General features: G+C 59.3%; 9 protein-coding genes across 9 annotated transcripts; all 9 read left to right on the top strand.

The window, feature by feature from the left end:
- Window positions 1–147: 147 nt before the first annotated feature.
- On the top strand, window positions 148–1,392 carry LDBPK_352730 (hypothetical protein, conserved; the record flags this gene model as incomplete). The annotated part of the gene is made up of 1 exon (XM_003864804.1): window positions 148–1,392. The coding sequence occupies one exon, from the start codon at window positions 148–150 to the stop codon at window positions 1,390–1,392; it is 1,245 nt and encodes a 414-aa protein (XP_003864852.1).
- Window positions 1,393–4,009: 2,617 nt separating this feature from the next.
- LDBPK_352720 (hypothetical protein, conserved) lies at window positions 4,010–4,237 on the top strand (the record flags this gene model as incomplete). Its single annotated transcript, XM_003864803.1, has 1 exon — window positions 4,010–4,237. The coding sequence occupies one exon, from the start codon at window positions 4,010–4,012 to the stop codon at window positions 4,235–4,237; it is 228 nt and encodes a 75-aa protein (XP_003864851.1).
- Window positions 4,238–6,683: 2,446 nt separating this feature from the next.
- LDBPK_352710 (ankyrin repeat protein, putative) lies at window positions 6,684–7,205 on the top strand (the record flags this gene model as incomplete). Its single annotated transcript, XM_003864802.1, has 1 exon — window positions 6,684–7,205. The coding sequence occupies one exon, from the start codon at window positions 6,684–6,686 to the stop codon at window positions 7,203–7,205; it is 522 nt and encodes a 173-aa protein (XP_003864850.1).
- Window positions 7,206–8,012: 807 nt separating this feature from the next.
- LDBPK_352700 (hypothetical protein, conserved) lies at window positions 8,013–10,016 on the top strand (the record flags this gene model as incomplete). The annotated part of the gene is made up of 1 exon (XM_003864801.1): window positions 8,013–10,016. The coding sequence occupies one exon, from the start codon at window positions 8,013–8,015 to the stop codon at window positions 10,014–10,016; it is 2,004 nt and encodes a 667-aa protein (XP_003864849.1).
- An 879-nt stretch (window positions 10,017–10,895) lies between these two features.
- On the top strand, window positions 10,896–11,699 carry LDBPK_352690 (hypothetical protein, conserved; the record flags this gene model as incomplete). Its single annotated transcript, XM_003864800.1, has 1 exon — window positions 10,896–11,699. The coding sequence occupies one exon, from the start codon at window positions 10,896–10,898 to the stop codon at window positions 11,697–11,699; it is 804 nt and encodes a 267-aa protein (XP_003864848.1).
- Window positions 11,700–12,366: 667 nt separating this feature from the next.
- LDBPK_352680 (hypothetical protein, conserved) lies at window positions 12,367–14,205 on the top strand (the record flags this gene model as incomplete). Its single annotated transcript, XM_003864799.1, has 1 exon — window positions 12,367–14,205. One exon carries the CDS (start codon window positions 12,367–12,369, stop codon window positions 14,203–14,205), a length of 1,839 nt encoding a protein of 612 aa, XP_003864847.1.
- Window positions 14,206–14,997: 792 nt separating this feature from the next.
- On the top strand, window positions 14,998–17,229 carry LDBPK_352670 (hypothetical protein, conserved; the record flags this gene model as incomplete). The annotated part of the gene is made up of 1 exon (XM_003864798.1): window positions 14,998–17,229. One exon carries the CDS (start codon window positions 14,998–15,000, stop codon window positions 17,227–17,229), a length of 2,232 nt encoding a protein of 743 aa, XP_003864846.1.
- A 499-nt stretch (window positions 17,230–17,728) lies between these two features.
- LDBPK_352660 (hypothetical protein, conserved) lies at window positions 17,729–18,934 on the top strand (the record flags this gene model as incomplete). Its single annotated transcript, XM_003864797.1, has 1 exon — window positions 17,729–18,934. The coding sequence occupies one exon, from the start codon at window positions 17,729–17,731 to the stop codon at window positions 18,932–18,934; it is 1,206 nt and encodes a 401-aa protein (XP_003864845.1).
- A 614-nt stretch (window positions 18,935–19,548) lies between these two features.
- On the top strand, window positions 19,549–20,529 carry LDBPK_352650 (hypothetical protein, unknown function; the record flags this gene model as incomplete). The annotated part of the gene is made up of 1 exon (XM_003864796.1): window positions 19,549–20,529. The coding sequence occupies one exon, from the start codon at window positions 19,549–19,551 to the stop codon at window positions 20,527–20,529; it is 981 nt and encodes a 326-aa protein (XP_003864844.1).
- Between the last annotated feature and the right edge of the window lie 268 nt (window positions 20,530–20,797).

The following is a 20,797-nucleotide window of genomic DNA, read 5'->3' as shown; positions in this document are numbered from 1 at the left end:
GTTAATGGCGAGCGGGGCGCACAGCGAGCTGTCAGCGGTCGTCGCCCGCAGCGTGGGGGACGTAAGCGCACCCGCGACGCCACCTCCATCACCCCCGCCTCGCTTCTCGTAGAGCCCGGTGATGCCCCGACTGATCATGCGTTGACGATGGCGGCGTCTGTGGCTGCGCCGGAGAATGACGGCGTAGATCACGCTCCAGACCACTCCTCCGCATCCGCCACTCCTGCTGGGCGAGACTCTGTGAGTGACCCGCACTCCGCCACGTCGTCCTTTGCCGACGGAGGGGAGGAAGACAATATAAACGACGACAGTGATCCAAGCGGGCTGGTACGCACGATCACGTCGCCGATGTTCTCCTCTAGTGACGCCGCCGGGCACATGACCGACGAGGAAACGGCGGCTCGAGTACTGCAACAGTCGCGCGGCGCCGCACAGTCGATTCAAGCGCAGGTGGAAAGCTGCGTGTCTCGCTTCAAGCTGATGGAGACGCGGCTAGACACACTCCTGAAAGAGCGGCAAGAGGCGAAGCCGAAGCTGGAGGAGGTTGCCCAGTCGCGTCATCTTGAGCGCTACATGGAAGTGGTGTCGCTGAACGTCGGTGGTGAGCGCTTCACAGTGCCGCTGTCGACGCTGTTAAGCAAGGATGCCCCAAACTACTTCCACATCCTCCTCGGAGCCGAGGAGACGGGGTGGGTCGCACCGGTCTTCAAGGATGAGCACGACACCATCTTCATCGATCGCGATCCCTCCTGCTTCAAGTACATAGTCGACTACCTTCGCGGCTACCACTACTTCAACCTACTCAAAGAGGACTCGCTGCGGCGTCTCAAGGTGGACGCGGCGTACTATCAACTGCCTGGTTTACTGGCAATGCTGGGGGATGTCGATCGTGATGCTGAGCTGCAGTTCAGCCCCGGCCCGGGCGTCAGCCCCGAACGTAACCGGTTGCGCGTCGTATATGGCGTAGCTGTTGTCGGTGACGTGTCGCTTGTCACGGGGAGACACACAATCACGTATGAAGTCAAGGTAGCCGACTATGTCGGGTTTGGCCTCATCTCCGAGTCCTGCGTCAACACCGACCAGGAGTTCCACAAGATACCGGACTGCTGTGTCTACTACATGTCCGGCGTGTTCTACACCAACTACCCGTACCACCGCAAGGAGGAGAACCTGGAGCGCATCGAGAACGGAGACTTCGTGACGGTGAAGGTAGACCTGGAAAAGGGCTACGTTGAGTATGTGCTGAAAAACTCGCGCAAGATGGTCTCCCTCGGCCGCGCTCGTCGCCTGCGCTTCGCAACCACGATGAAGCTTGCCTCACGCGTGCGAATTGTCCCGCCAGAGGAGGTGCGACGTCGCCTGTCACCCATCCACTACAGCTTTGAGGAATAAGAGGCCGCGCCGGCGAAGAGAGGCTGACAACGCTGAGAAATGCGCGTCGTGAAGAGCAGTTCGTGGCCAAGAGGAGTTGCAGCACTGCGACGGCAAAGAGTGGTGGGGGTGTAGCGGTGAATACTAATGCATGCAATGGCAGGCCGTTCCTAGGTAGGTTACGGTACTTCACCTCCTCGTGTGGCACCATCTGTGTTTCTCCTCGGCGTCATCAGTCTCTCTGGCGCCGATTGCGCCGCGCGCATGTGCGACGACGGGATGAGAAGAGCTCCTGAGGCGCACGGCTCGATTTGGCGGCAGGGCGGCGTGCCCTAGACGACCAGAGTGTAGCCGTTGTGCAGCAGAGGTGGGTGAGCTGTGCTTGTGCATGCGTTTATGTTTGTAGATGTGCTCGTGGGTAGACTAGACGCCCGGGAAAGGAAATGAGTCTTTTCTTCGTCTTGTACGTTATGCTACGTTGTTTGTTACTGCTACGCGAGAGCTATTGCTGAGGCAAGGCACTCCTGCCCTCTGCCTTTTTTTTTTCGTGCTACCTCCCTCTCACCCTCACAGAACAGAGCAATTCCCTCCGTCATCCGCTGCTTGCACCCCTTCTCTTTCACGCTATGGTGTTCGTCAGTTTGCACGTGTGCGTGTGCGACAGTGCTGTTGTGAGCCTCGCCCGTGGCCGCAGCGGTGGTGGCGCTCTGACGCTCACTCACGACTCGCGCACGCACACGGACACGTATCCATGAAAAGTGTACGGAATGGCCACGCAGAGTCATATTGCCGCAGCCCTCTCGCTCGTGCCTTCGTCCTTGTTTTGCTGCTGATCTTCTTCGTGAGGGTGCGTCGGTCCCCGCAGTTGTTTGTTGGATTGTTTTCCTCTCCATGTCGGTGGTCCTCCTTTTGGGGTCTCTCGCTCGCTCGTTCTTTTTCTCGCTGCCATTATGCTTCCTGCTTTTCCTTTGATCTCATTTCGCCCGCGTCTTGTCTATCTATATATATGTGATGCTGGCACGTATCTCGTTCCCTCTCTCACTCTCTCTCCCTCCCTGTTGCCATGAGCGAGCCTGCGGTGTGTGCTGACTTGATACGCAGGCGTGTATGTGCCCTGACGAGACTCCGTATTTAAGTGCGTGACTGTACTTTTTTTTCTTTGGGCGATGATTGTTTGCTCTTGTAAAGGGGGAGAGCGGTGCGTTTCCCCGAAAGAAAGGGCGCAGCTGGCGTACATCTCTGACCTTTCCAGACTGGCAAAGGGACCACAATGTGTGCGTGTGTGTGTGTGTGCCGAGGGAGGGGGCTTCTATGGGGGCTACCCAACAGCGAGCGGTAGGGTGTAGGAGGTGTGGGCAGCAGAGCTGTCAGGACTTGTGCAGGGAGCATAGGGCGGCACGATCTACTATCTGTTGCTTGCTTCCCTTTTCCCCCTCCAAAACGCTTCAGCATCTTCTCACTTGACCTCTTCGCGTTTTCCTCACTCCTTCTGCGTCCGTATCTTATCCCCCCCGGACTAGTGTCGGTGTGGAAAGTAGCTCTACGCTGTTGTACAGCTTGTCGCGAATCTTTTTGCTTACTGTTTCCGTAGATTGGTATGCTTTGCGCGGAGGTGTGCGGAGATGTGCATGACGCGCATCGAAAACAAAACACGGAAACAAGTAGTCTTCTGCAATGTAATCGAATCCGAACGTGACGAGCCAACCCAAGTCAGCGCGCATGAAACGTCAGAGTTGAAGCAGCTGAGAATTATGCCAGTCTGAGACATGCTCAATCGAAAAAAGCGGTGCCGGTGCCCTTGCTCCAGCACCGCAAACAGAATCTGTCACCACGATGAAGCAGGATGCCCATCACGCGAAAGCAATCGCCGCGACTGCCAGCGCCGCTTGGGCAAGAGGCAACTTGCATGCAGGCATCTTTTCACGCACGCGTGCCATCGCTCTACGTTGGCCCTCCTTTCCCTCTTTGATGCTTCTCCGACGGCTGTCAACGTAAGATTTGCATTCTTTGTCAGGCATACCACATTTCAGCACCACATTCGACGCTTCGGTATCACTGCTCACTTAACCCCCCCCCCCAAGCTGCGCTCGTGACGCTTGCGGTCGAGATAGGTCTCTCATTCGCTGTATCGACGCAAGATCACGTGAAGAAGACGCGCGCACGCCAAGAGCAGCACGGGTTCGCAATACATACCTACACTCGCAGCAGCCGCACCGATCCTCTTATCCTCCTCCCCACTTTCCGTTTTTGCGCACAGACGTCCGACCCTTCGAGGAACGTAGACGCTAGAACCGCTTATTTTCTTCTCGTTTCCACACGTCTTTACGACATCGTCCACATTCTACACGGCCCTTTCCCCCTCTTTGTTTTTTTCCTAAGAAACGACGTTGGCTCTCTTCCGCGTGCAAGTCTGTATTTTCTTGTCGTCTTGTAGCTCCTTGACTGTCCGTTGATCTCTCGCTCCATCGTTCTTCATCGCCTGTTGTAGTTTGTTTTCGTCTTATCACTAGGGCCCACTATTGTAATATCGACTATGCCGCCGAAGACCACCGGTTCTCGCAGCAAGAGTGTCACCAGCACGACGCCCACCACTTCCGCTCCTGCTGCCGCTCCGGCTTCTGCTGCCGCACCGGCCGCGATGGTGGCCAGCTCTGTGCCCCAGGGTGGCACGCAGGAGGTGACATCGCACGTGCAGGCGCTGATGCAGCAGATGCAAGCGCGCTTCGACGAAATGTCGAAGTGCATCGTCACTCGCATCGATGAGATGAGCACCCGCATCGATGACCTCGAGCACTCGATTGATGATCTGATGCAACAATCCGGCACAGAGCAAAGTGATAAGCCCGCGGCGCGGCCGAAAAAGTGAGGGCCGCGTCGGGGAGAGGCCCAAGTGTGCGTGTACCGTAGCTCCTCTGTTCCTCGCCGCCCGTCCCCTTGCTTTGATCCCTCTGCAGCTGCGCATTGCGCTCAGAAGAGAGAGACGTTGCAGAAATGTGGTTGCCAAAAAAAAAAAAAAAACAGAGGCAATGATACATTTGTTTTGTTTTTTCTGTTTTACCGGCCCTTGAGGTCGCCTTTGTGTTGCCGTTTGGCTTCGCTTCGTCTGGCTTTGCATACGCGCTGCGGGTCGAGTCGTTCTCTCTTTCCTTTGATCATTACATGGTGGCGTCCCTCGCTTTTCATGTCTGCGCTCCCCCTCCCACACACACACATACACATCTTCCCAGACTGCCGCTCTCAGCGGTTTCGCTGTGTCTATGTCTAGAAGTTTCTCAGAGGCGACCGAGAAGAGATGTATGCTCTATAAGAGCGCGAAGTGCTGCATCTTCTCTTCTCCTCCTCCAGCCACAGCGTCGGTGCATCTGGACGCATTAGATAAAGCAGATGACGGGAGCGAGACAGGGAGGAGGCAGCATCGTCTTGTGCTGCTGGTTGTGTGATGGATAGATTCACGCGTTATCTGTGTCCCTTCGTGGTCTTGTTGCTGTGATGTTGGCGTCTGTCGGCTCTCTCGGGTGGTTGGATAGTATTTGTTTTCTTCTTCCTTTCGATTACTTGCTCTTTGCATGCGCGTCTTTTCCGTTTCCTCGTGCATGTGCGGTGTGCTGTTTTCTTTTCTATGATCATTATTTGGGCGTCTGTTGTCTATTCCCCTGTTGTGTTGTCGTGAGCACAGCTGCAGCGTTTCTTCTCCCTTTTCGTTGCTCTTTTTTTTTGCTGGTGAGATGGTTGGTTTTGCACTGAGGTATCTGGTTCATCGAGATTTCGTTGGGTGCGTCCGTTTCCGAGCGGATGTGTTCACGCGCTGCTCTGTGGCGTCCAGAGGGGTCGGTGCGTATCTGCCCCGTTCGCTCATAGACGTTATTGCCGTTGGCGTTGTAGGGGAAGCCGTCTGCATATTAAACAAGTAATGTCTTGTCGTCTTTGAGGTTGCTTATTATCTGCCGCACAACGTGAGCGCAACTCCACTCGAACCCCGGCCACCCACAGGCCCCATTCGCGTGGTGCCAGGCGACAGTAGACACACACGCCGTGCAGCAAAAATGCACCGCCTCCGCCATCCGAGCACGGCACCTGCCTCCAACGCTACCCACCCACCCAGCCACACAGCGGCTCCGATCATGCCGGTCGCCGCCCTTCGTGCATCCCCCTTGGGGCGACAGATTCAGGCGGCCCTACCCAACAATGAGCAGCGCGAGGGCCGGGTAGGAGACACGGTCGAGTAACGCTGATGCGCCGCCTATTATATCGATGGTACAAACGTCCTGAAGGCCGCGCGCTGCTTGGCTTTCAAACAGAGTGTGAGTACTGGACTCTGAGATGCGACGCACGGAGGCGTCCCCTCCGCCGTCAAGGCGAAAGAAGGCGTGCAGAGTAAAGAAATAAAACAAGGGCAGAGGACGCTTCCGTGGTGAGGCACTTTTTTCTCTTCCCCCTCCCCATGTCAGCCTCTTCCCTTGCCGTTGTCCATACACACACACACACAAACACACGTACTCATGATCCCATCCTATGCTCTTTCTTTTTACGCGCGTTGCCATGGTGTTTTCCTTTTGTTTTCTTCGAGGTTGGAGGATGTTTTCTCGTGATGACGTACCCCTCTCTCCTCCCCGTGTAGCATCTCTGAGTGCCTGTGTACATGTGTATCCGTGCACGGTGTCTCTCTCTGTCGATCCCCCTGTATGGTTCCTGTCACGTATGGTATCGTCGCTCGTCCTTTCTTGTCCGTACTCCACCTTTCTTGTACCCACCTCACACCAAAGCCACACCTTCTTCGTCGCTTTAGGTGTGTTTTCCGATGCTCTGTGCGATCCTCTCTACATGTGTGTGTGTGTGTGTTCTCTGGCCTGTGCTCCCTCCTCCTGGCCTTGTTCCGCAGAAGAGTCGTGTGTGTCTCCTCCGCCCCATCTTTTGAGGTTCCTGCGCGGTGCGCAGGACTGTTGGCATCGCGGTGTCGACTGCGGAGGGGCGCGCAGCTTTGGTGTTCCCGCGGCACGCAAAGTCCCTCTTTCTTTTGTGGCCGTCTCCGTATCAAGTGCATGCCCGGCAATGTGCACGCCTATCAGTGGCGCACGCAGAGTGAAGAATCCGTGCCATCACGTCTCTTCCACGCAAGAAAAAAACACTCCAAACCTCGCCAAGGTTCTCGCAGCTCACAACTTCGAGAACGCTGCCTGTCCAGCTTGACAAGTGAACCTATTTTTCATCTTCGCTTCTCTTTTCATCTGCTCCCTGCCGTGCCCGAAGCCTCCGCTTCCGAAAAAAAAAACGAAATAAAGGAAGTAACGACACCTTTTAGCGGCCGCTCCACAATGTCAAGCACTCGGTCCTCCCGCGACGCCACGTCACGGCGGGAACCTCCTGCGGAGACGATCTACGACGCTTGTCGTCGCGGTAATGCCGAGCGCTTTATGGCGTACGTGCAGAAGGGTGGGTGCCTCAGTGAGTGCGATGATCATAAGCTCACCCTGCTCCACCACGCCGCCTTTTCGGGCAACAGCGCCTTTGTCAAAGCTATTCTCGACCGCAGCGACGCGCAGCAGGTCAACATCGACGCTGCCGACAATGAAGGGTGGACGCCGCTGCACTACGCCGCTGACCGTGGGCATGCACGCGTCGTGGAAGCGCTGCTCGACGAGGGCGCCAACGTGAACGCACGTGATGCCGCAAAGCGCACGCCCATGCACCTCGCCGCTCTGTCTGGCAGGGCAGAGGTGGTGGCAGTGCTGCTTCGCAATGGTGCCTCAAAGACGGCAAGGAATGTCGCGGGCATGATCCCGATGGATTGCGCCAAGCAGACGAACCAAGCAGCCGTGATTGCTCAGCTCGAGTAGCAACCGAGGTCTTTGTGTGTGTGTGTGTGTGTTGAAGCTGCACGTGCGGATGTGCTCATGGTGGGCGCTGCCTACATGTCAACCAACAGTGGCAGTGGTGGCGAGACGCTTGTATGTTTGGAGCGTTTTTGACGTGTGTGTGTGTGTGTGTGCTTTTGTGTTCACAAGCTAGCTCGACTGCATTGTGGCCTTTACACATCTGTCGGTGGTGACGATGCATGAAGAGCAGCCGACTTGTCAGCGACCGAGCATAGCCCGTTATTGATCCTGGCGCGGCGCCGGGGAAAGGTCTCGTGGCTCGCAGCCACGGAAAAGGTATATATGTGGGCATCTGCGGAAGAGGTGCACATCTCTCAACGGGCTTCCCTCTCCGCAGTGCTGCAGCAGCAGCACTTTTTTCCTCTCGCTCGGCTGCACGTTTCTGTTTTTCTGTCTCTCCCTCTCGTGGTGTGGCGGTGCAGGGTGCACGTATCGTTCTGTACCGCTCCCTCCCTCTGTCTGTCTCTGTTCTTTGCTCGCTCTTGTGCTGCGCACTGTTTTCTCTTGCTGATGCGCGTGCAGTCGGCCTCAAGGTGCGGATAGGCACAAGGCAACCAAGCAAAACGCGCATACACACACACACACACACGTTTCTTCATAGATAGTTTTCAGCATCCACATAGGCGCAACGCCTGCTCTGCGCCTGACACCCCGGCCGCCCCGCCACTAGACTGCCCTTATCACGGCTGGGCCGGCACCTTTGGTCAGCGCGGACCAGAGTCACATCCGCAGTCGAGAATGCGCCCAACAGAGATGCTATCGCCAGATATGTGCGAGACGTCGCCGTCTGCCCCGTCGCTGGAGGTCGCTACCCTCACACAGCCACCCCTGCCTGCCGTCGGTGAGGTAAAGGATGAAGTCACCATTCTCTCCGCTTTTTCTCCAGCCATCACCGCCCCCGGCGCCTCCTCTCTCGTGGGGTGCACAGAGGAGGACAAACTCACAAGAAACTTCGTTGAGGCGGCGGTCGTGGTCGACGAAGGTGCGAACACTCCCTTTTCCGTGGACGACGCTACACAATCCAGGATAAACGGGGGGTCGCCATTTCTGGTGGAGACGGAGAGCAGCGACGTGACCCTCGGTAACACCTCGCAAAACATCTTGCCCTCACCACCGCTGTCTTTCACGGAGGCCAGTGAGCATCACGGCGCTCCGCAGCACAACCCCAGCGCCTCCAGCGTGGAAGACGAGGAAAACCAGAAAGTGAACGGCGGAGATGACGCTGATGTGACGCGAGGCAATGCAATACAGAACAAGTACAGCGTCACGTCAGAGTGGGTCGAAAGCTTTCCGCGAGCCGGCTCGTCTGTCTTACTTGACGAACCCATGCAGGCGACTGCTTGTGCAGAGGTGACGCCGCTCGTGTCAGCGGCACTGCACAAGAAACGAAGTCGAAGAGAAGACGGCGGCAAAGATGGGCATGCGAAGGGTGGCAAGGGTGAGCGCAAGCGGCGCGCGCAAGAGAAGGCCGAGGCTGCCGAAGTGCAAGCAGCCTTCAAGCACTCCCAGCGAGCGCTGCGGAAGCAAGCAAAATCCTTGAACATGAGGGACGTCTTCTCTCGCACGCTTTCCCTGCCGTCGCCGCTGCAAGTCGCTACCGATGCGCTTGTTGACCCCCTCTCCTTTCCTCCGAGCAGGCTACTTGTGGAGACCGGCATCAGCAGCAACGATGCGAATGACGATGGTACTTCTCCTGCCGCGACGGGTGTGTGCTCGCCCTCGTCGCTTCGACTCCACTCGCCTGCCTTCTCACCAGCGTCGCTTGTGTCGCCGTCTTCGGCATCCAGCAGCAGCGCGTGGTCCCCAAACGTGGTTGGCGAGCTGACGAACCGGTTTCTCGCCCATGTGCAGCAGCAGAAGCGGCAGAAGTTTGAGCAGATGGTATCACGCGAGCTCACACAGTCCCAGGCGCTGAGCCAGACGCGGAGCCTTGTACAGCATCCACGCGAACACGGCGCTGCTGAGGATGGTCAGCGCGCTGACGACGACGAGTACAGCCCGCGTACGCGCACGGACAGCGCGATGGCGAATGACTTCAGAACACCGGTTGACGAGCTCGTTATTGGAGAGGAAGACAATGAGGCGGCGAACTGGATGCCGGCCGATTCGTCCTCGCCGACCTCACCGCACGCACGGCGCATGATGCAGCGCGACCCAGTTACAGGCGACGAGATGATGTTACTGGGAGCTAGCTCGAGCGAGAAGGGGCGACTTCCGTCCTTCTCCTCGACGCCGGCCGAAAGTCGAAAGGCTGAGGAGGAGGAGGAGGAGGAGGCGTCGCAACAGCAAGATCAGGTGATGAGGTCGCTCGCCCGCAAGCATGAGATCTGGAAGCTGAAGCAGCGACATCTGCGGGCGCAGGAGCAGGTCGAGCTGGACGAGCGCGCCAAGGCAATGCAGCAGCAAAAGTCGACCAAAACTCTCGCGGCCGTCACGTCGACGTCGTCTTCCGTCAGCGTCCCCTTAGCCCGCGGCGATGCCGATTCGGCCCCGGCGACGTCTGCCACTGAGGCCAGCGCGGCGTCCGCGCCGTTTTTCACTGGCATCTTCCGCAACTACGTGGCTGCCGCAACAGGCGTACAGCGCAGTGACCGTAATGGCGATGACGGTGCTACCGCCGCTGTGCGCTCTGGGCAGGTGGCAAAGCTGTCTGCAGATGACATTTCCATGATTCGCCGCATCAACAGCTTCGACAACACCTCGACCCAGCGCGTGGTCGTCTTTGGCACGGCGGCGTCGAAGCAAACGCGGTGTGAGACCATGCAACGCTGACGGGCTCCCGCGAAAAGGAAAGCGACAGCGTGGGTGCATCCTTTTCTGCCGTTGGCGATGCCGTGGGTGTCTAAGGGTATATGAGGCGAGTCATCGGCCTCGCTCTTCGCTTGTTCTTTCTTCTCCTTAGCCCGTGATTCAATGCATAGTCCCTCATCTAAGGAGGATCTACGAAGACGTCGGTGCTGGGGTGCGCGCATAGCCAGCTGCCCTGCCCCCACACTACCACCCCACTCCGCCCCGATGAGGCTTGTGCAACATCGTTTTCACGCATGTGTGCCTCGCTCACGTAGATTTGACTGGAGGAGGTGAATCTCCATGGCAGGTATCAACTCTGCCGATCTCCCTTGATACCTCTCCACCACACAGCAGTTGTCGTGGGCTGTGAAGGCACACATGAGAAGGAGTGGAGCATGTAGAGCATGTTGCGCCTGCGCATCGTCGTTCTCCTTTCTCTTTTGTTTTCCTGTGCGTGTGGCTTGCATCTCTTTCGCACTGTTTCGGTGTGTGCCAATATGTATGAGGGCAACCTGATCCGCGGGGTGGTGGTGGGGTCGAGACCACCTCGTGTTGTCTCCATGGCTGTTGGCGTGGTGACTGTTGTGTGGTGTCGTGGGGTGTGTGCGCGCGCGTTACCACGCGTGCACGCATGCTGAAGCGGGCTGCCGTGTACCCTCTGTCGGCAAGGCGGCAGATTAGAGCTTACGTATCATACATGCCTATTTCTTCCCCCTTTCCTTTTTTTTACTGTACACCTCTTCGCTACTCGCATTCTCCTACCACCGATTCGGTGTTAAATCAAAGTGAAGAGGCGCGCGAGCAGCGTGCTCGGTAGCCCAAGCAAAACGCAGTAGTCTCGTGCGCGGTGCATCAAAACGAATGGCGTTGGACAAGAGCCGCATTTCGATTCTCAGCTCCACCAAGGTGGATGGCGAGAAGCTCAGCAGCGTAGGGGACACAATGGATTCCTTGATCCCCGCTAGTCGTCGGCTGGAGCTGAAGAGGGAGAAGCGCTGCCCTCTCTGCTGTGTCGCGTACGGTGTCCTCATATCCAGCGTCGCCGTCTTCTGCATCACGGCATGCGGCACCGCGGTATCCATCTTTGCGGAATCGCGCATCAACTACACGGTGAATGGTGCGATGCGGCAGACTGCATGGATCGCTTTCCCTGGTATTCTGGCGGGTGCGACGCTGCACTACTTCATGGCGGAGGCCATGTGGAGCAGCAAGCATAACTCTTGGGGTCAAGCATGGACGAAGGCGATTATTGCGAACGTGGGGTTGTGGACCGGGGCAATCTGCATCGGCACTCTGGGATGGCGAAAGGGGCTGCCACTCATTTCGGCAGGCCGTCGCCTCTATCACCGCTACCCGATCCCCTCTGAACCGCTGGAGGCACGATTGCTGCGCTCCAGTCGTGAGTTCTTTACCGGAATGGGCACCACGTACTGGCTAAGCGGGGTGGCAAGCGGTCACTTAGGCTTTGTTACGTGTGTTTCGTTTTGCGTGTCGGCGAATCGGCCGTACTTCATGATGGCACCTCATGGCGGATATGCGTACCGGTGTATGCCGCCGTGGCGACGACAGCAGCTCCAGGCAATGGCACTGGGCAGTGACTCGGCAGACCAGCCTACCAAGCCGCCGCCGCAGGAACAAACACGCAAGCAGCCGCCCATCAAGTGATTTAAGTCATCTTTGGCGTGTTCCTCCTGCTCAAGCGCCCGATCGAGGCGAAGGTGCACGTGCTTATCGTGGATGGACTTCAGCAAGCCTGTCATGTGCGGGGTGCTCGTCTTTGTGTCTCACCGCATGTGCATGGGCGGTCTGGTGTGTGTACGCGTATGTGCGTGTGCGCGTGCTCTTCTGGGAGGTAGGTCGGAAGCGTTCTTGCGACTCCGTACTCTGGGTTTGCTCAGAAGACTCTGTAAGTAGAGGTCATAGTGAAACGGACCTGCAGGCATCACTCGTAGAGACAACTTGCTGGCGCGATATACCGATGAAGTCGTTCCTCCCTCCCTCGCTGCTGCTCTTATATATACTTCGTTCAAGCAAAGAGCGCAGATTTCCTGTAGACCTGCGTGGTTACGTGTCTTATCGCATGCCACGTTGTTCACCCTGTAGCGCATTTACTGATACTTCACTCATTCACCGCGCGAACCCCCTCCCTCCTGTCTCTGTTGTCCGTACACCTCTTCGCTTGTCCTCGGGTCTCCGCCGCATGCCCAACAGTGTGTGCAATCCGCTTTTCGTCTCCCCTCCGTCGGTTTGGCGAGACGCACCGTCGCCAGTGCGGCTTCCTCATCCTCGTAGCAGGGCACGGAGCACCCAATCCTCGCTCTCGCTTTCTCGCATGACGAAAGACCGTCTCCATTACCGCCTGTCGAGGAAGCACGCCCATGGCGCGGAGGAGGTGGAGCGGTCTATCGGCATCACCTGCTCACGCTATGCGCCAGCAGCCCGGACAGCGGGCGCGCGCCGCCCCGTGGCGCTCATAAAGTGGGCCTTCGACGACTACATCATGGAGGAGGAGCTACCGAGCGACGCCTTCGTTTCATCTACGCCAGTGGATGCCAAGCTTCGCACAAGCCTCGTCGTCCGCCTCATCAGCGAAGGGGTGCCAGACACAGTCGTTGAGCGGCAGCTGCGTGAGCGGCTGCCAAAGCACATGCAGTTTCACTTCCTCTCTCCCGTTGACTTTGTCAGCTGCGCGTCGCGCTACGTTTGGCTGCGTTGTGATGGCGCCCAGGCAGCCCAACTGCTGAGCGACTCCTTTCAGCGGGAGCAGCTGTGGCACACAGGGACCGGCGACGTGTACGTCAGTCCTGTGCAGGAGGTGCGTGTCGACTCCAGGGCTGACCACTTCCCTCCGCACTTGCTTCCCAGCACCCGGTACACTGTCACCCTGCGCAACGTGCAAGGCAGCTTGGGCGATGTGCTCCCGCAGCTTCGCAGTGTTGCCCAGAATGGGTTTCTAAACTACTCCCACACCGCCCGGCACGGTGTTGGGCTCTACTACGTCTACAAGGACGCGAAACTGCTGCTGCGTCGCGAGTATGGCGAATTCCTCCAAAACTACATGAGGCGCCTCACCGAGGGCACCACCCACGTCCAGCGGGAGATGCCCGTACTGCAGGAGGTCCTCGCCTCACCGCGCAGTTCGCGACGTGATTGGATCAGCGTGGTTGAAGGGATGGAAGCTGCCGTCAAGGGTGACGCGCAGGTGTACGCGCGGACGCGGCAGACCGGCTTGTACCCGCCGCATCACGACCTGCTTCTGGACTTTGTGCGGCGGGCAGCAGATGTCGCCCCGCGTCACCATGACTCGGCGCAGATCATTCGCGAAGCGGTGCGTCCGCTCGTGCTGCAGGAGGCGCTGCACGCCATCACAGATGTGCACTTCAACGCGCTGGCCTCCCTCCGCTGGCAACGCGGTGGCGACACCGTCGCAGTCGGTGACGTTGTTCGCGTTCGAGACTTGACCCGCCAGCACCCCGCTGAGCCGGATAACGCGCGAGACGTCTTCGCCGGTGCGGCAGATCACATCAACGGCGCGATGCTCTCTTCGGCTCATCAAGACTGGTCAGCGTTCAAAGCTGAGGAAATCGGAGCCGCGCAAACGGCGGATGCCTACCGGCGTGTTGCCACGAAAGCGGAAGCTTCCCAGTATCGCCTCACGGATGTTGTGCTGCCGACGTTTGGCAGAGATGTGACCCACCTTCCACTCATGTCGGAGGAGAGCAGCGATGCGCTCCTTGCCGCCCTCGCACAAGAGCTTCGCGTTGAGGGCCTGGCAGAAATGCGCCTCGCGCCACGCGCAGCTTTCCGCCCGCTCGTGCAGCTGCCCGTGAACATGTCGTTTTACGTGGTGGATGAAAAGCGCGGCTGGGACTGGGAAGAGGATGCCGGTGCGGCGCGCATCAAGGCGTCGCTCTACCACGATCAGGATGGCATTCTGCGCTGCCACTCGCCCATGTCGCGGCGGACGGGCAAGAACATGGTTGCACGCCTTGGTATTCGGGGCGATGCGGCCCGCAAGTTTTTCCTCAAACCGGCACGGAGGCTTGGCATGACGTGTGTAATGCAGTTCACGCTCCCGGCAGGAAGTCACGCGACATCGGCGATTCGAGAGGCGTTTATGATAGCTACCGTCTCACCCTCCGCCATCTTCCGCCTCCTTGCCGCGAAGTAGAGGTGATGGCGGGCGAGTTTTGTGGCTCGGGACTGCTGCTCGCATGCACATGTGAACGCCCTCCCCTCCCCCTCTCGGTACACTCCCGCCATGCCATGCGCCGTTGCACCCCCGCCTTCCTCTTTTGTATTTGTGTGTGCGTGCATGCGCCTTCTCCCTCCTTCGCAATCGTCACAGCAAGGCTCGTTTGGCGTCAGCAAGCCCCTATTCATGTAAAGTGGTACGGTTGAAGCGACCCCGGTACGTGCAGGTACGACGACTCCCCGTCATCCCGAATGCGTGCGTGCACGTGTGTGCCCGCATGCCTCCGGTGCCCGTGCTTCCCCTCCTCCCGCCTCCCGCTCAAAGCCCATCCCCATGCAACGCGTCCTCCTATCCTGCGCGTCCCTTCTGCACTCACTTCTCACCTCTAGTCTCGAGTGCGCATACCTACAGACGTGCACGACACAGGCAGGCGCCCTCATCCTTGTAACCGCAGGACGCTGCATTTCTCTCTCGCTTTGTGGGAGGTGTGCTGAGGCACACAAGTGACACACAGACGGCGGAACAACAGCGAAAAAGACGTGACACAGCGCCACGGCAGCGCTAAAGAACGCCGCAGTATCGCGTGCGGTCTTCGTCGAGACGCTTGCCGGTTGCCACCTCGTGCTCACCTACCGCGCCAACGCACCCATAGATGCACTCGCGTAGATGCAACTCATACACATGATTGCAGCAAACGAATATTTTTCACAACAACTCCGCCCCTTCCCCACCCCTCTACCTGGCACAGTAGGAGGTGCGCTTTCAACGATGCCGCGCGTCCGCGTCGGCCTCCGACTGCGATTCGTGAAGCTGCCGCACATTGACGGCGAGCGCGTGTTTCGCGACGTCATCAGCTTCGTAGAGCCAGAAGATAGAAGCTATGACGATCTTCGCGCGTTGGTGGAGGCGAAGGTGAGGTTCATGGAGCTCAGCCACTCCGACTTCACCGCTTTTCACATCGAGGAGCACACTGGTGACCGTGTTGTTGTAGACACTGCTTACTTTAGTGCGCTGCTGCGGCAATGGGCGCGCAGAGCGGCGAAGGAGCGTCCGCCGCCTAAGCGACCCACCGTACCAGAGATGGCGGGGCTGGCGGTTCTCGGTGAGTCACCTTCGCCATTTGTCAACCCTGAATATGAAGGCCACTTCGGAAGCGGCGGTATGCCCACGGTGCCCACGAGCAACATGAGCAGCGATGACGACGTGGAGGACGATGAGCGTCCACCGGACATGTTGGAGTGCTTTGAAATTGAGCTGCAGAGTAGTAATTCTGTCGCTGTGGCTACAGCCGCCGCCATCCCAAACCTGGCGTCGTCCGTGTCTGGTGCGATGCCGTCACCGGTGCAGTTTGCCGCTCTCACGCGCGAGAACCTAGCGCGCCTGTGCGATGGGGATGTTGCGAAGTTGGGCGCATCAGCCTTGCTCCCTGCATCCGGGACTGCATCACCTGGCAAACAGGCTGCTGGGATAGACCCCCGCAGAGCCGCACCGAACTCCCATCTGCCTGACCCTAATGCCGAGGTCCTGGTGCGTGTTCGCGACCTGACGTGTCCGCCAGGGCAAGTCAAGTTCTACCTGTGCTGCATCATTCTTGCCGTGCGCTTTAAAACACCTAAGCCGGGGCTGACGGTCGCCGAGCTCGACCTGGGCGACGCCGAGGACGTCACGCAGGCAATCACGGCAGTCTCGTTTGACGAGGTAGTTCACAAAGCCATACGCGATCACCTGCGCGGGGACCGCCGACAAGTTCTGGAGCTGCGTCAGGTGTACGTGCGGCGTAAGAACGACGTGGACGTACGCTACCAGACCAACGCGCACCCACTCCTGCTTCGCCTCGATCGGTCGTCGAAAATGGAGGTGGTGCGCATCCTCGCAACGCCCGCACCGCAGCCAGGTAGCGGCGCCATCGTCACGGTTCGGGAGCAGCTAGGCTCGGCAGGAGTGGTGGACGCGGCCCAGCTCATGAGGCAGCCGCAGCGGTTGCGTCACGACTCCGGTGGTGCTAGTGGCGCTCCGTCGTCAGAGAACGGTGTCTCTCTCAGCGGCGTCGGCAGCGGCGCGTACCCGCCTGTGTGCTCGTCCTCATCCTCCTCCTCGGGTCCGCGGCGAACGACCTTCACCATGTGCACCACCAGCGGCAATACCGGCGCGAGCGCGGCGCTCGTGAATGGTGTCGTTCCGTCGAGCTTCGGACAGGAGTTGCGCAGTCGTCAAGAGATGCTGCTGCGCCAGCAACGGTCGGCGGGTTCGGCACCGATCGAGCCCGGGGTGGCGATTGTCACTGCGCGCGATGTTCGAGAGCGCGAGCCGCTGGTAGAGCAGCACGCCAACCGCGAGGAACAACGAAAGATGCACATTCGCCGTAAGGTGGAGGTATCAACACAGTGTCTGCTCTGTGGGCTGGATTGCAGCGACGAGTCGGCGTGCATGGCGATCGTCCGGCAGCAACTCATGAGAAGCTCGCGCAACCGCGGCGCACAAGTGCCTAATTTCGCGCAGGTGAAGCGCGACCTCTCGGACCGTCGGCGGGTACCGGAAGGGAAAGTGCCGACGCGGCTCGTGTGCACACATACCTTTGTGAACAGCGCCACTCGCACGGTCCACGTCGTTCACCCGCGCTGCGCACACTTGTGCTCCGCCTACCAAAGCGGGGGCGAGTTGGAAGATATCGTGGTGTGCGATCTGAGGATGAACGTGTGCACGCTTTGCGGGATGCCCGGCGCGTGCGTGGCGTGCTATCATCCCCGATGCACGGAGATGTTCCACGTGGTGTGTGCCCTCTACAGCGGCGGCTACGTAAACTTCGGCCAGCGAGACCCCTTCTGGCCCTGCCCCGCCTGCCCGCGTCACACACAGGTGGTGGTCGTATCGAAGAAGAGACCGGAGGGAAGCAACGTCTTGCACGTTGACCACAGCTGTTGGGAGGACGGAATCGCCTTCGACTCGCGTGTGGTGGAGTCCACAGACCTCCGCGACCCGGACGAGAACGACGGAGAGTGAGCGCTCAGCCACACGTAATTCTGCAGCGGAAATGCAACCAAAGTAGCAGTGGAGAGAGCGGCTTCCTCGGTGCTGCTCGCTCCTGGCATCGTCCCCGTCCCCCGTACACACGACACGTTCTGTTTTGTTCTTTTGCCGACGCCGGTTTTCATAGACGCACCCCCCACCCTACCAAACAAAACGCAAGCGATGCCACGTGCTGTGATATGCTGCTCACGACTGCCGTTCCTTTACCATGATTCCTTTTACGAATGGAACGTCGGTCGCACGCGACGGGCCGTCGCCATTCCGACACGCTCTCCTCTTTTAGTGCAACCGTTGTGCTTCTCTTTCTCTCCTGCGGGCTTGTTGATCACACACGCACATCCACAGTCACCACAGCTGCTTGCGGAAGCCGCGAACGGGAACTGCCAAACCAGCGCTCGTGGTTCTTTAAGCTGCCGTGCATCGAGCAGCGTTCGTTCACGATTCTACAAGTGCTTCCACAGATACGCAAGACATGACGGATTCACCACCAAAGCTGGCCCCGCCGCCACACGGGAGCGCGCTGCTGCGGGAGAACCTCTTTGAGGAGAAGACGGATGACGACGATGGCGAGCTGCTGAAGCGGCGCGAGCCAACGATGCTGCTGAAGGGAAAGAAGCTCATTGCCCCTCCCTCGGACGGCACGAAACGCTACACTGTCGTCTTCGACCTCGATGAAACCGTCGTGTACGCGAGGGACGGCCCCCTCTACGCACGCGCATACCTGAAAGACCTTTTCCGCTTCATGAAGGATGACTTCGAGGTGATTGTCTGGACCGCAGGCGAGCGCGACTACGCAAAGTGCATTCTCGAAGAGATCAATGAGGACCACATCATTCAGCACCTCGTCTACCGTCACGAGAAGTGGTTCCGCGAGGAGGACTACACGAAGGACCTGCGACAGCTCGGCCGCGACCTGAACTACACCCTCATGATCGAGAACACACCCGACTGCGTGCGGGCAAATCCGGAGAACGGCATCATCGTGGAGGACTTCGAGGTGCTGCCAGAGACTACCGAGGAAGAAGGTTCGATGCCGGCGACGCCGGTGCCTACGCCCCCGCCAGCGCAAGCAGGGGAGGCGACCGCGACTGCGGGGGAAGCTAAGGACAGCGCTACGCCGCAAGCCAGCACAGCCGCCGCACCAAGGCCGGCAACGGAGAGCGGAGGCGGCGGCAGCTCGCAATCGCCACTGCGGCGGCGCCGCACAACCGATCGCACGCTGTTTCTGTTGCGCGAGCTGTTGCAATCGCTTGTGAAGAGCAGGGAGACGGTGCCTCGCTTTCTTGCCTCGTGCGAGCTGCTCTCACGGCAGACGGTAACTGGTTCGGATGGCAATGGCATCCCCATCTACCACCTTGGCACACGGCGGCGACGCAAGGATGCGGGGATGCAGCGGAAACAAGTGCGAGTAAACCGGGACAGGGCGCCGCCAGCCGCTTCCCTGGGTGAGGTCCCTTTGCCTCCCTCGGACGCATCCGCGGAGAGCTCAATGAACGAGAAGAACGTGTCTGGCGAGGACCGCGACGACTGCAACGACGTAGCGCACTCGAGCGGCTCGTCAGGGGACATACCACTGCTCCCCCCCGCAGGGGCACCGCGGCAGGGCGCGGACGACCAAGTAGAGTGCGCACGTGCTGGAGGCGCGGGCAAGGAGGACAAAGGAAAACCGCATCCCTGATGCACCGTCGCACTCAAACACGCATTGTACGGTGCCAATGTTGCATGTCACGGCGTAGTAATCTGCTTTTGTTTGGTTTGTCTCCGTCACACGCCACTTTCCGTGGTGCGCTTACGCAGCTTCTGCCGCGCGCTCGGTTGCGCGTCACACGCGACAACTTCCAAAGGAACGATGAGAAAAAGAACCATAGACAGGTATATCTGTATGTCAACATGCGCCGAGACAATGAAGGTGTCGAGGCTGGCCCGGTCACGCTGCTCGGTAGGCCCACCGTCTTTGGCGTCACTATCGTGCACGCATGTAACCTTCTAGCTCCTGGCTCTGTCCGTAACTCCTCCTCGTCTTACTCCTCCCCCCCCCCACGTCTGCGGCCTTCCCAGGCTCGCACTTCCGCATCAAGGCCAATCGCCTCGGGGTGCCACCATTCACAATCTAGTAGTTACACCTCGCGTCGCTGCCGCATGCAGCACTGTGGTGGTGTGGTCACGTCTCATCCGTATATGGAACTTTCTTCCCAGCACCCACCCCACCCCCGTCAGCACCATCTATTTCCCTCCACACCCCGACAGCAGCCGCCTCTGCTCAGCTGTAAAACAAAAACACGCGCGAAAACAATGAAGCTGGAGCCGCGCGAGCGTCGGCTGCGGTCGGACTACATTCTAGACAACGCAGCTGCGTTGCAGCTGGGCAAGCTCTACCTCGGTTGGGGCCGCAGCAAAAGACGCTCGAAGCCCAAGCGCGCAACACCCGCTGCTGTGCCGAAGCCGAAGGCAGCGCCAGTAAAGGCTTCCACGAAGAAGACAAGCAAGACAGCGGCGGCAAAATCGTCGCCAGTGTCGGAGAAGGCAGCGAGGACAGCGCCACGAACGCCAACAAAGCAAGTACCCACGAAGCCTGCCACGCGTGCACCCCCAGTAGAGAAACGTCCCCGTGGAAGGCCGCGCAAAACGACATCACCGGCTGCAGCCATCAAGAGCGTGCCGCCCAAAACCAGAAGCCGCGGACGTCCCGCGACGGCACCAGCGAAGGCACCGCCAAAGGCGGCCACCCGGGATAGCGTGCGACCCTGCAAGAACCCGAACCCGGTGGTGAAGTCGATCTCCTCCAAGGTGGTGGCTGCAGCGACGGCCGCCGCCGCGGCCGTGAGTGCCAGCGCCAAGGTACCAGCCACGCCGCTGCCGCACACGCCTCGCAAGACCGCCAAGGTGCTCGCCACGAAGACTGTCGTGCAGCAGCACCGTCGAAGGGCAAACAACAAGGTACCGCCAGTGATCCCCAACCCGGTACCTACGCCGGCACTCTTGCTTGGCGCAGCAGAGCAGTGGGTCGACAGGGGCGACGTAACCGTTCTAGTGCGCACCATGAACGGGACAAGCTTCCGCCTGGCATGCACCTCCGAGTCGACCCTGTGGGACCTCAAGCGTCGCATCCTGGAGGTCATCATGCCCTGGACTGCATCGGCGTCTCCAGGCTCGATGGTGCGCTTGCCGATGCTGGTCATGAACGGGCGTGCGCTGGGGCCAGAGACTGCCACGCTAGCCGCCCTGCGCTTCTCGGCGGAGTCGACGGTCTACTGCTTTCCCGAGCCGAACTAAGCCGTGCCCGCCGCTATCGGCTCAACACCTAAACTTGCACTGTTCTCCTTTCGCCCTCCCCCCTCCCGCTGAACAACTATGTCCCCGCCCCGCCTTCCCACCTATGCGCCTCTCCCCGGAGTGCGCCATCCTCGGAGCGAAAAAAAAAAGCGCGGGGTGGGATTCATGTTGGCCGCCTGGCGGCCCCGTGCCGCGAAAACCCGCCCGCCCCGACCTCATGGCGGCGACCCTGCGAAGACAAAGCCCCCCACCGCCCTGCCCCTCCCCC

The sequence above is a fragment of the Leishmania donovani genome, chromosome 35, assembly GCF_000227135.1.
Source record: "Leishmania donovani BPK282A1 complete genome, chromosome 35".
In the NCBI taxonomy this organism is placed as follows: Eukaryota; Euglenozoa; class Kinetoplastea; order Trypanosomatida; family Trypanosomatidae; genus Leishmania; species Leishmania donovani.
Note: the sequence above shows the minus strand (reverse complement) of the source record. Positions and strands in the feature narration are given on the sequence as shown.